The sequence below is a fragment of the Dipodomys spectabilis genome, unplaced genomic scaffold, assembly GCF_019054845.1.
Source record: "Dipodomys spectabilis isolate Male_0828 unplaced genomic scaffold, ASM1905484v1 ptg000321l, whole genome shotgun sequence".
Lineage (NCBI taxonomy): Eukaryota > Metazoa > Chordata > Mammalia > Rodentia > Heteromyidae > Dipodomys > Dipodomys spectabilis.
Window position 1 is genome coordinate 212,653 of NW_024870998.1, and position 12,011 is coordinate 224,663.

Here is a 12,011-nt window from a genome sequence, read left to right on the forward strand (position 1 = left end):
CAGCCCCGGCCAGCACAGGGGGTGGACAGCCCGGCCACCATCAGCACGGAGGGGCGGTGGGGGGGGATGAAAGTGGTAGATTGAACCCCTTTCCGGGTCCCGCCTCTCTCTCTCTGGACTTCAGCTCCTAGGTCTCTAACATGGGTATTATAATTAAAAACAACAACAGCAATCCTGGGAGCCATGGCCTCCTGAGCTGTGTGGGGAGAGGAGGGCTTCCTGGACCCCGGAAGCCCCCAGCTCGGGCCACACCCTGCTTTGTGTCTGCACCCTTCCCCCGCCCACACAGTGTCCTGACCCTGGGGACACTAGGAGCGCACAGGGACCGGTGACCGGTCGCCAGCCCCAGGGTGCGAGGCCCACCACCGCTCCCAAGCAAACCACCTTAATAGCTGCACTGCCCTGGAGAACAGGGCCAAGTCCTCCCCTGGTGTGCTCCTGCCCTGACTCCTCTTGCAAGGAGGAAGGTGAGGCTCTGGGGGGGGGGGCTGGGAGCAGAGGCGGGGAGGGGGGGCTGGGAGCAGAGGCTGGGGGGCTGGCGGCAGAGGCTGGGGGGCTGGGAGCAGAGGCAAGGAGGGGAAGCTGGCAGCAGAGGCTGGGGGGGAGGCTGGCAGCAGAGGCAGGGAGGAGGAGGCTGGCAGCAGAGGCAGGGAGGGGGAGGCTGGAGGTCAGGGCTTCACCTGGGGCCGTGCACATCTCTCTTGGTGCCCCCGCTCTGACCTTACCCAAGACCCACCACAGAGGGGCAGCGGGCATTGTCCATTCAGCGAAACAAGCGTCCGTGGTGGGGGGGGGTCACTCACGAGTCCACCCCAGCGATAGGAAGAAGCTGAAGAGGCTTCTGCTGCCTGGAGCCCAGCTGCCCCTCCACCCTGAGGCAGCGGCTCGAGGGCAGCCGTGTCCGTATCACGGCGAGGGTCCAGGCAGGGCCCACGCACGCGCGTGTGTGGAGGGCCCTCTGGTCTTTGGGTCACGGATGGGATCAGATACAAGCAAGGAGCCAGCTGACCTGGCTGTAAGCACAGAGGGAGGTGAGGGGCGCCGCCTGCCGAGCCCCCCACCACCCTCCTCGTCACAGTGCTTAACACACACCACACAGGAATGGCCACTGCTTCCCAGAACCCCCGTGATGAGCTCAGCTCCGTGGAGTGGTGGCTCCAGCACCAAGAGTGCTGACAGAGGGCCGAGGAGGAGGCAGGGAGAAGAGTCCATGGGGGGTGGGGGGGACACGGCTCTGCAGGCTTAGGGATCCAGGCCCCTGCAATCATAACTCACTGTGGGAAGACCACAGCCCTGCAAACACCTCAGTCTCGGACTCACAGCTCCAGGAACCGCCAACGTGCTCCCATTTCTGTTGCTTTAAGCCCCTTTGTGAGCATTTGGTATGGAAGGCCTGGGGTACCAATGAGCATCCCACACCCTGCCCCCAAGTTCCCACCCCAGCACCCATGCAGATTTCCCTCCTCAGTCCCGCAAGCCTCCCAGGGCTGCCTCTGCCTGGCCCAGCCCACTTGGCCTGCAAGGTGATCTGGTAAAAGGTGCCCCAATGCTGCTTTTGCTGGGCCCAGGAGTTAGCGGAACACAGGAAGAAAGCACCCCGGCCCTGCGTGCGGAGGGCGTCTCCCCTCTCAGCCCTCTTCTCTGCAGTCAGTCTGAGATCACCTTGGAATCTGAGAAGAAAAAGACTGGATAAGAATAAGGGACTGAAATCACCCCAGGAAGCTAGCTCAGCCATTCCCTGAGCGGCCCGGACAGCAACAACTCCAGAGCCAAAAACCAGCTCCAGTAGTGGTCCACCGGGCCATGTGTTCACTGTGACTGTTTAACAATTACACAGACCTCTCTCCCTGCCCCAGTTCTTTGTCTATAAAACCTAAAACTAGCCACCAGGGTCACAGGTGGTTCGTGCCTATAATCCTAGTTACTCAGGAGAATAAGATCTGAGGATCAGTGTTGGAAGCCAGCCTGGGCAGAAAAGTCTGTGAAACTCTTATCCTAATTGACTAGCAAAAGGCTAGAAGTGGAAGTGTGATCCAGGTGGTAGAGTACCAGCCTTGAGGGAAAAAAATAACTGCAAACAGTACAATAAAAAAAAAAAGGAGACACTGCTTCTGATTTCTGTACCCTGTGTCTTGTATATAAATGTGTCTGATTTGGGGAAGGGAAGGGAAATAACAAAATGGTGACACAAAGGGCAAAGTGTGAACCGACGCCACAGCGATACTCACTGGACACTATGTTGGAAATGAGCTTTACAACTTGGGAGGGAGGGGAGCTGGGGGGAAGGAGGGGAGCTGGGGGGAGGGAGGGGAGCTGGGGGGAGGGAGAGGAGCTGGGGGGAGGGAGGGGAGCTGGGGGGAGGGAAAGAGGAAGAAAACAAGGGAGGGGGTAACACTGTTCAAAAGAAATGTACTCGTGTACATGTGCAGGGCTGAGGGGGGCGCAGGGGTGCAGTGGGAGGGCACAGGGGTGCAGTGGGAGGGCGCAGGGGTGTGGTTGGAGGGCACAGGGGTGTGGTGGGGGCGCAGGGGTGTGGTAGGGGGCACAGGGGTGTGGTGGGAGGGCACAGGGGTGTGGTGGGAGGGCACAGGGGTGCAGTGGGAGGGCACAGGGGTGCAGTAGGGAGCGCAGGAGTGTGGTGGGGGGCGCAGGGGTGCGGTAGGGAGGGGCACAGGGGTGTGGTGGGGGGCACAGGGGTGTGGTGGGAGGGCACAGGGGTGTGGTGGGAGGGCTCAGAGGTGCGGTAGGGAGTGCAGGGGTGCGGTGGGGGGCACAGGGGTGTGGTGGGGGGCGCAGGGGTGCGGTGGGGGGGCAAAGAGGTGCAGTGGGGGGGCATTGGGCACAGGGGTGCGGTGGGGGGCAGAGGGGTGCAGTAGGGAGCGCAGGAGTGCGGTGGGGGGGCACAGGGGTGCAGTGGGGAGGGCACAGGGGTGCAGTGGGGAGGGCACAGGGGTGCGGTGGGGGGCACAGGGGTGTGGTGGGGAGGGCACAGGGGTGCAGTGGGGAGGGCACAGGGGTTCAGTGGGGGGGTGCAGGAGTGCGGTGGGGGGCACAGGGGTGTGGTGGGGGGCACAGGGGTGCGGTGGGAGGGCACAGGGGTGTGGTGGGGAGGGCACAGGGGTGCGGTGGGGAGGGCACAGGGGTGCAGTGGGGAGGGCACAGGGGTGCAGTGGGGAGGGCACAGGGGTGTGGTGGGGAGGGCACAGGGGTGTGGTGGGGAGGGCACAGGGGTGTGGTGGGAGGGCACAGGGGTGCAGTGGGAGGGCACAGGGGTTCAGTGGGGGGGTGCAGGAGTGCGGTGGGGGGCACAGGGGTGCAGTGGGGAGGGCACAGGGGTTCAGTGGGGGGGTGCAGGGGTGCAGTGGGGGGGGTGCAGGGGTGCAGTGGGGAGGGCACAGGGGTGTGGTGGGGAGGGCACAGGGGTGTGGTGGGAGGGCACAGGGGTGTGGTGGGGAGGGCACAGGGGTGTGGTGGGAGGGCACAGGGGGTGTGGTGGGAGGGCACAGGGGGTGTGGTGGGGGGGCACAGGGGTGCAGTAGGGGGCACAGGGGTGCGGTGGGGGGCACAGGGGTGTGGTGGGAGGGCACAGGGGTGCAGTATGGGGCACAGGGGTGCGGTGGGGGGCACAGGGGTGCAGTGGGGGGCGCAGGGGTGCAGTGGGAGGGCACAGGGGTGCGGTGGGGGGCGCAGGGGTGCAGTAGGGGGCACAGGGGTGCGGTGGGGGGCACAGGGGTGCAGTGGGAGGGCACAGGGGTGCAGTGGGGGGGTGCAGGGGTGCAGTGGGGAGGGCACAGGGGTGTGGTGGGGGGGCACAGGGGTGCAGTAGGGGGCACAGGGGTGTGGTGGAGAGGGCACAGGGGTGTGGTGGGGGGCACAGGGGTGTGGTGGGGGGCACAGGGGTGTGGTGGGGGGCACAGGGGTGTGGTGGGAGGGCACAGGGGTGCGGTGGGGAGGGCACAGGGGTGTGGTGGGAGGGCACAGGGGTGTGGTGGGAGGGCACAGGGGTGCAGTGGGGAGGGCACAGGGGTGTGGTGGGAGGGCACAGGGGTGTGGTGGGGGGCACAGGGGTGTGGTGGGAGGGCACAGGGGTGCGGTGGGGAGGGCACAGGGGTGTGGTGGGAGGGCACAGGGGTGTGGTGGGGGGCACAGGGGTGTGGTGGGGGCACAGGGGTGTGGTGGGAGGGCACAGGGGTGCGGTGGGAGGGCACAGGGGTGTGGTGGGGGGGCACAGGGGTGTGGTGGGGGCACAGGGGTGTGGTGGGGGGCACAGGGGTGTGGTGGGAGGGCACAGGGGTGCAGTGGGGAGGGCACAGGGGTGTGGTGGGAGGGCACAGGGGTGCGGTGGGGGGCACAGGGGTGCGGTGGGGGGGTGCAGGAGTGCGGTGTTGGGCACAGGGGTGCAGTAGGGGGCACAGGGGTGCAGTGGGGGGCACAGGGGTGCGGTGGGGGGCACAGGGGTGCGGTGGGGGGCACAGGGGTGCAGTAGGGAGCGCAAGGGTGCGGTGTGTCCCATCTCTTCCCTCACTGCTGTCAAGATCCCAGGCCCACCCGTGGTGCCATACTGTGCTGTCCTGTCCCCTGTGCTCCAGCCTTCCTGGCCTCCTCCCAACCAGCCCCAGCCAAGCCCTCCTTCCAGAGCTGGGTACTGGGGGAGCCAGGGGAGCCAGGTAACAGCAGCACGCTGGACTCCGGAGGCTCGGCCCTCAAACAGCTGAAATGTGCTCTTTGTACTTTGGGAAGTCATGTGACTCCCAAATTACCTCTGGAAGGATTTACTTCCACAGTGCTGGTAGCCATCCAGGATCTGAGGCTGGGAAGCCGTCTCCGTGGTGACCTCCCCCAGGCTCCCACTGCCAGCCTGGCAGTGTGCCCGCTGGCGGTGTTTGAGGGGTGCCTGCACCGCTCGGGGCGCTCTGAGCCCCGCCAAAGGCCTGGCTGCTCTGGGCAGCTGCACTTGGGCAGAGAGCAGGCGGTGGAGGCCGACTTCCATGGCTCCATCTCATTCCAACTGGGAAGCACGCTGTCCAGCAGGAAGGATTGGGGGGGGGGGGGGGCGTGCCAGGCAGCCGGCGGTGGCTCCCCAGCCCGGGTGCCTTGACACCACTCCGTGGAGTGAGCCGACCTTGACCCCTCTTCCTGGCCTAGACAGCCCACACCAACCAGGATCGGCGTGCCCCTGTTTGTCTTGGCTGGAGGTTCCTCGTGGCTTCTCAGTCACTCTGAAGCTCGGCCAGTTGCTGTTCTTTATTCTTATTGAAAGGAAGGAAATGCCAGGGGCCCTTTGGAAACCTGGGCTGATGGCACAGAGGAAGGAAATGAGGAAATTCATTGAGCTAAATGGTGGAAATTGGAGATTAGACTGAGCCACCACAGGAGCCACTGTTCCCCACATACGTAGATTTAACCAAACTTAGCCCTGTGCATGTGGCTCAGCTGCTATCTGCAGGGCCAGCCTCCCCCGGGACTCCCAGCCCTCCCCAGGACTCCCACCCCTCCCCAGGACTCCCAGCCCTCCCCAGGACTCCCAGCATTCCCAGGACTCCCACCCCTCCCCAGGACTCCCAGCCCTCCCCAGGACTCCCAGCCCTCCCCAGGACTCCCAGCCCTCCCAAAGACTCCCAGCATTCCCCCTGGGACTCCCACCCTTCCCCAGGGACTCCCAGCCCTCCCCAGGGACTCCCAGCCCTCCCCAGGACTCCCAGCCCTCCCCAAGACTCCCAGCATTCCCCCTGGGACTCCCACCCCTCCCCAGGGACTCCCAGCCCCCCAGGACTCCCAGCCCCCTCCCCAGGACTCCTAGCCCTCCCCAGGATTCCCAGCCCTCCCCAGGACTCCCAGCCCTCCCAAAGACTCCCAGCATTCCCCCTGGGACTCCCACCCCTCCCCAGGGACTCCCAGCCCCCCAGGGACTCCCACCCCTCCCCAGGACTCCCAGCCCTCCCCAGGGACTCCCAGCCCTCCCCAGGACTCCCAGCCCTCCCCAAGACTCCCAGCATTCCCCCTGGGACTCCCACCCCTCCCCAGGGACTCCCAGCCCTCCCCAGGGACTCCCAGCCCTCCCCAGGGACTCCCAGCCCTCCCCAGGACTCCCAGCCCTCCCCAAGACTCCCAGCATTCCCCCTGGGACTCCCAGCCCTCCCCAGGACTCCCAGCCCTCCCCAGGACTCCCAGGCCCCCCAGGGACTCCCACCCCTTCCCAGGACTCCCAGCCCTCCCCAGGACTCCCAGCATTCCCCCTGGGACTCCCACCCCTCCCCAGGGACTCCCAGCCCTCCCCAGGACTCCCAGCCCCCTCCCCAGGACTCCCAGCCCTCCCCAGGATTCCCAGCCCTCTCCAAGACTCCCAGCATTCCCCCTGGGACTCCCACCCCTCCCCAGGGACTCCCAGCCCTCCCCAGGACTCCCACCCCTCCCAGGGACTCCCAGCCCTCCCCAGGACTCCCACCCCTCCCAGGGACTCCCAGCCCTCCCCAGGACTCCCAGCCCTCCCCAGGACTCCCAGCCCTCCCCAGGGACTCTCGGGAAGACAGCCCAGCGGAGACCTTAGGGTGACTCCCGATAGAGGAAGGCGGGTGTGGAGGATGCGGGAGGGCAGGGGGACTAGAAGGCCTTCTGTGAAGCGTCGTTTCATAGCATTTTTCTAAGTAGAAATGTGACACGTGTTTACATTATGGAAACCCGGCGTCTGTACGAACCCTTGAAGCCCTGAGTTCACAAGCTGAGGCCGGGCCGGGCCGCGTCCTCCGTCCTCGGCCCCCTTTCACACTTGCGGTCCTCAGGCTGTTGGCGCCCACTGTGTACACATTTTCTTTTACTATTAGGCCAGTGTGCTCCTTCCAGGTCATTCCTGATGACCGCATGCCCCCCTCCATCCGCAGGCTCATCTGCCTTTACATGAAGGATAAGGATTGAGTCTAAGGTAGGCTCCCTGTCGGACATGTCAAACCAGCATTTTGTCATAAGAATAACGCATCCTCGCCGTACCAGAAGACCTAAAATCAGTGTCGGGAGTCACAGGAGAGTGGGCGCTGTTGCTGTGCCCGCGGGAGAGCCAGCGACACCCCTGGGCCTGTCAGCCGGGTGGGGCCTCCACAGGCTACCAGCCCAAAGCGGGAGACACCCACAGCCATGGGCTCCGCTGGGAAACGCGACCACCGCTGACAAACTCCTGGGCTCCGCGCAGACAAGTCTGAGAGTTGAAAGCCCAGGGCGCAGCCATGGGGGACCCCGTCCGCACCGTGTCGTGGGGTTCAGCTCCAAGAGCTCCATCATCTTCTCACAGAAAAAGCTCCCTCGTGCATGTGAGGGGGGCAGGAAAAGGTGCCCTGAGACTCCAGAGCACCCCGACTTCTCAACAGGCTGTGCTCAGAGAAACCACATTCACTCCAGCCCAGCCTGCTGCAGTCCTCGCAGAGGTCACCTGGCCTAGGGGCAGGGCAGTGACCTCCCAGCGCCCCCAGAGCTCAGAGACACCGGGATTCACAGTCCGAAGCAGTGCTACCACAGCCAGGGCCCGCGGCCCGCACCGCCACCCAGGCCCAGCCCAGCAGGGAAAGCCAGCATGTTCCCGAGTTCTTGTGACCCACACGTCACCACTGGCTACTGAGAAAAAAATCCCAGGGCATGCCAAAAGCCAAACTCAACAGTTAGAAGAGAGGGAGCACCATGAAGGGCAGACTCGACAATGCCAAGGATGCCAGTTACCAGACTGGGATTAAACCACCATGACCGATACGCGAAGGAAGAAAAAGCAGGAAGACATGGAACACTACTAAGAGCAGAAATGAAGCACATCACTACGGATCCACGGACAGTAAAAGGATAATAAAGGAGCAACTCAATTAAAAATGGACAAAAACCACCAAACAAGACATCTAAACATGTCAGCGCTCAGTCACCTGCACAGACAAAAGGCACAGTGGAATTCTACTCACCCAGGGGAAAGGATGATATTGTCCCAATTGTAAAGAAATGGAAAGACCTGGAAAATTATATTAAGCAAAGTAAGTCAGGTCCAGAGACACGGGTACATGCTCCTCATGTGTGGAGGCTGGATTTAGCTTACAAATAAATACATTGGGTGGTATGCGAGTGTACACAAACGTGTTCACTGATATATGATAGACCCAAGGAAGAACTCAAATCCAACAAAATGAACACCAGGCAGAGGGCAGTGGAAAGGGGCAGGGTGAGGTGGAAGGGAAAGGAGTCAGGAATGAAGAGGAGGAGGGGGGGGAGGAGACGCAGTCAAGAATCCTACAAAAGCAAGAATTGGGAGGGAAGCGGCGGGTAGGAAGGCCGGGTGAGGATGCTGGAAGGGCTCAAGATGCTTTGTGTTCGTGAACGCCTTCGTTAAATGGCAGTTCCTTTGTACAACTACTTAAAGAGACTTACAAAAAATAATGTTAGAAAAAAAGAAAAGGAGGCGGAAATAGCTGCTGCAGAGGAGGAAGCATGCCCAGAGGGGAGAACTGACCGCCAGGAAGAGGCCCGTCCCTCCACACAGCTGCTGCTGCCCACGGCCGCCGGACCGGCTCTGCAGATGGGCAGCAGGTGTTACGAGTGATTCTGGCACTTCTGCCGAGAGAGGGGCAGGTCCGGGAGCCGTGCATCAGAAGGAGGTCTGGAAGCAGGCCCGGCGCCAGCCCCGGCCTCAACTGTGCCCACCAGCATCCCAGCCAGCCCCTGGCGACGCACGTGAGGGTCAGGACTGGGGAGGAGGTGGAGCTAGAGATCAGTTAGGAACCATTGCAACCACCGAAGCTCTAGAGTCAGTGCTGATCTGGATTCGGGTGCTAGGCGAGCATAATAAAAACATACAGTGCTTGCTATATGATAGTGTTTATATAATAAACTGTGAAGTTAAAACTGCAGGGTTAGTACTAGACACCTATTATGAATGTAAGCCAGTAAGATTTACTGACAGACGGTTAAATGGGTGAGACATGGTCACAATATGTCTTCCATCAAAATGCTGGAATCCTTTTCTTTCCCCTGGTTGGGCTGGCTCTGTGATTTAATCGATAAAACCTGACAGAAATGCCTGGCAGGCTCCAAGGTTGGACACTAGGATCTGAGCTTTCCCCTTTGTTCTTCTGATGCTCTCGGTGAGATTCCCAATGCATCTGAACGGGAAACTCTGCTCAAAGCCCTACAGAGTGCCCATCATCGGCCAACACCCACCACCCACCCATGGCTGGAAGCCATCACGCAACTTCACACTACCCAGGACTGGCAGAGTGGAATAGCCAGCCAGCTGAGCCCCGTTAACCCACGCCATCAGGAGGGAGATACAGGGTGGTGGCGATTCGGAACAGTAAGCATTGTCGTCACAGTTCTCCATCTCAGAGTTCGGCTGGAGGAGGCCCACTGAGATCCCAGTCTGCCTCAGAGCTGAGGTCCGAGGCTCAGCCTTCGCCCCGCCATGCTAGCGGAGGGTGGCGTGCTTTGTTTATGGGCTGAATGCAGAGAACTTGTAAGAACTTGGCCATATTCTCAGCCACCCCATCCCAGCCCTTTGCTTTGGCATTTCTTCTGGCCAGGGCAGCCCGGGCTCTGCTGCAGCCCTCGGTGGCCTGCTGCCCGGCAGCCTCCACGCGGCCAGGTGCACCCGCTCGCGCTGCAGGCCCGCCCAGGCCTCTGGAGCTCTGGCAGAGGGCCTGCCCGGCGAGCCCGCCGGCACTCAATCCTGGCCCGGGGAAAGCTAAGTGCTCGGGATATTATTTCAACCATCTTTGAGAGAATGAGCCATAAAACTCCAGGCTGGTACCTCTCAGCATTCGTTAAAATCCTCTTAAAGTCCAGCCTGCGCCCGCGGGAAGCCGTGCCACCGGGGAGCACTCGCACAGGTGAACTGGATCCTTAAAGCGCGTAAATGAATGTCATTCCCCATAATTCTTGGTTTCCCAAAAAGTAAGTTTTACAACTCTGTTGCCTTCCTCCCGGCAGGTCAAGAGTGTGACTGGCCCGTGGAGACGCAGGCCACGGCCTGCGCTGAGAGGCGCAGCCATGGCCGGCCGCCAGCGCTGGGGGGAGCGCCCGAGGGGAGGGGCAGTGAGGGGAGGGGGCGCCCACGGGGAGGGGAGAGCTGTGGGGGAAGCCCGCAGGGAGGGGGGCATGAGGAGGGGACCGGGGGAGGGGAGAGCGGGGTGGGTGGTTCTGGAAAGGGTACTCCCAGTGTGGACACACACATGCTTCTGTTTGGAAGAAATGACCCACTGAAGACTAAGTGCCCCCCTTGGGATACTGTGTTCCCTAAAGACCCGGGCACAGCTCAGTACCTGTGCTTTGTCCCCTGTGTGCGCTGCTGGCTCAGTGCCAGTGCCGTGGATGCCTCCACAGGACCATTTACCAGTTGGTCCTGTGCCCAGCCCATTGGTCATCTCAGAGCCATGCCAGGCGGCAAGCTACTTTACCTCATTTTAAAAAAAGCTGAGACTCAGGTTGAGCATAGTGATGCACGTCGATAATCCCAGCTACTCAGGAAGGGGTAGGAGGATCAAAGTTCAAGGCCAGCCAGCTCAGGCAAAAGCACCAAGACCCTATCAAGATAGAAAGAAAAAAAGGAGGAAGGAAGGAAGGGAGGGAGAGAGGGAGGGAGGGAGGCGGGTGGGCGGGCGGGCAGAGTGAGGCTCCAGTCGCACGGTATTAGCACACTCGAAGCTTGAAAATTCCAGGAACACCAAACACTAATGCTGAGACAGGCTCAGAAAGGCCAAGTCACTTACAGCAGACAACTCGGCAAGCAGACAGGGACGAGGGGATTCCCTGTGAGTTTGCCAAATACTGGTTTGTTTCACCTGTGCTATTGTGTGAAGATGATGAGGAGCATGTTGATTTTTTAAGTAATTGAATAAAGATTAACGCCAAAGGGAAGAACTGGCGATGATGAATGTGAGGCTGTGTTCAGAGCCCAGGCTTACCGTGGAGCCCCTGCCCTCAGGGTCCACAGCCCCTCGCCTCCTCTCTGCCCCTCCCTAGACTAGAGACCCGGAAAGGCAGAGCTCGGTGGCCCAGGGGTCGGGGCGAGCTCTGGGCGGCTGGCTCAGAGCCCATGCACTGCAGCCTGGTTGGCTCTGGATAAAGTGCTGTGCCCAGGGCCCCCTCCACAGCGGAGGTCAGAGCCAGGCTTGGGGCGGCCTCCACCCCCTCCTGGCACTGCAGCTCCCGTCCATGCCGCCCCGCTGAAGGCAGAGCCCTTGGAGACTTCCTGGAAGACCACAAACCCCACGGTGGAGAGGGGAAGCGGAGGGCGGGGAGAGCAGCCCCAGTGCAGCGCTGGGACCCATGGGGCCCGTGGGAGGCAGTGCCCCGGAGCCTCGGCGCCTCGCATGCAGCCTGGGGGACTGCTGACCGCCACTCCATTCTGAGCACAGTGGTCAGAGCCTCCCATTGGCTGGCAGGACAGGCGGGGGCGGGACGAGCCACAGCGCTGAGAGGACACGGGGAGAGAGCAGGGGCCGTGTCTGACGGCTGCCCGAGCCTCCCTGGTGTGGAGGGCCGCTCCGGGCTCCACTGTGCACACCACATGGCAGGGGTGCTCTGGGGCTGGAGGCAGTACCCCGTCTGTGTCTGTACCCACGGGGTTCAACACAGGAAAGGCAGGCTGGGAGAGGCGGCCCTGGAGGGTTCTGGGGTCTCAGGTGGCTCTGTGCGTGCAGAGGCTGCCCAGTCGGCAGAGGTCACTGGCTCTCCAGCATTTGGACATGAGGTGTTCTGCAACTCCAACACATTTGCACACGTGCCTGAGCCAGAGGGAGGCGGCTGTACAGAGGAAGCCTCAGGGCCTGGAGGAGGAGGATGACTGGGAGAGGAGGATGTCTGCGGGAGGAGGATGTCTGGGGGAGGAGGATGTCTGAGGGAGGAGGAGGATGTCTGGGGGAGGAGGAGGATGTCTGGGGGAGGAGGAGGATGTCTGGGGGGAGGAGGATGTCTGGGGGAGGAGGAGGATGTCTGGGGGAGGAGGATGTCTGGGGGAGGAGGAGGATGTCTGGGGGAGGAGGAGGATGTCT

The 12,011-nt window shown here is 62.2% G+C and overlaps 1 protein-coding gene across 1 annotated transcript; it reads right to left on the bottom strand.

The window, feature by feature from the left end:
• Window positions 1–2,732: 2,732 nt before the first annotated feature.
• Window positions 2,733–4,990, bottom strand: LOC122128045 (vegetative cell wall protein gp1-like). The gene is made up of 2 exons (XM_042702359.1): window positions 4,761–4,990; window positions 2,733–4,527 (listed from the first exon to the last, which is right to left on the bottom strand). The coding sequence occupies exons 1-2, from the start codon at window positions 4,988–4,990 to the stop codon at window positions 2,733–2,735; spliced, it is 2,025 nt and encodes a 674-aa protein (XP_042558293.1).
• Between the last annotated feature and the right edge of the window lie 7,021 nt (window positions 4,991–12,011).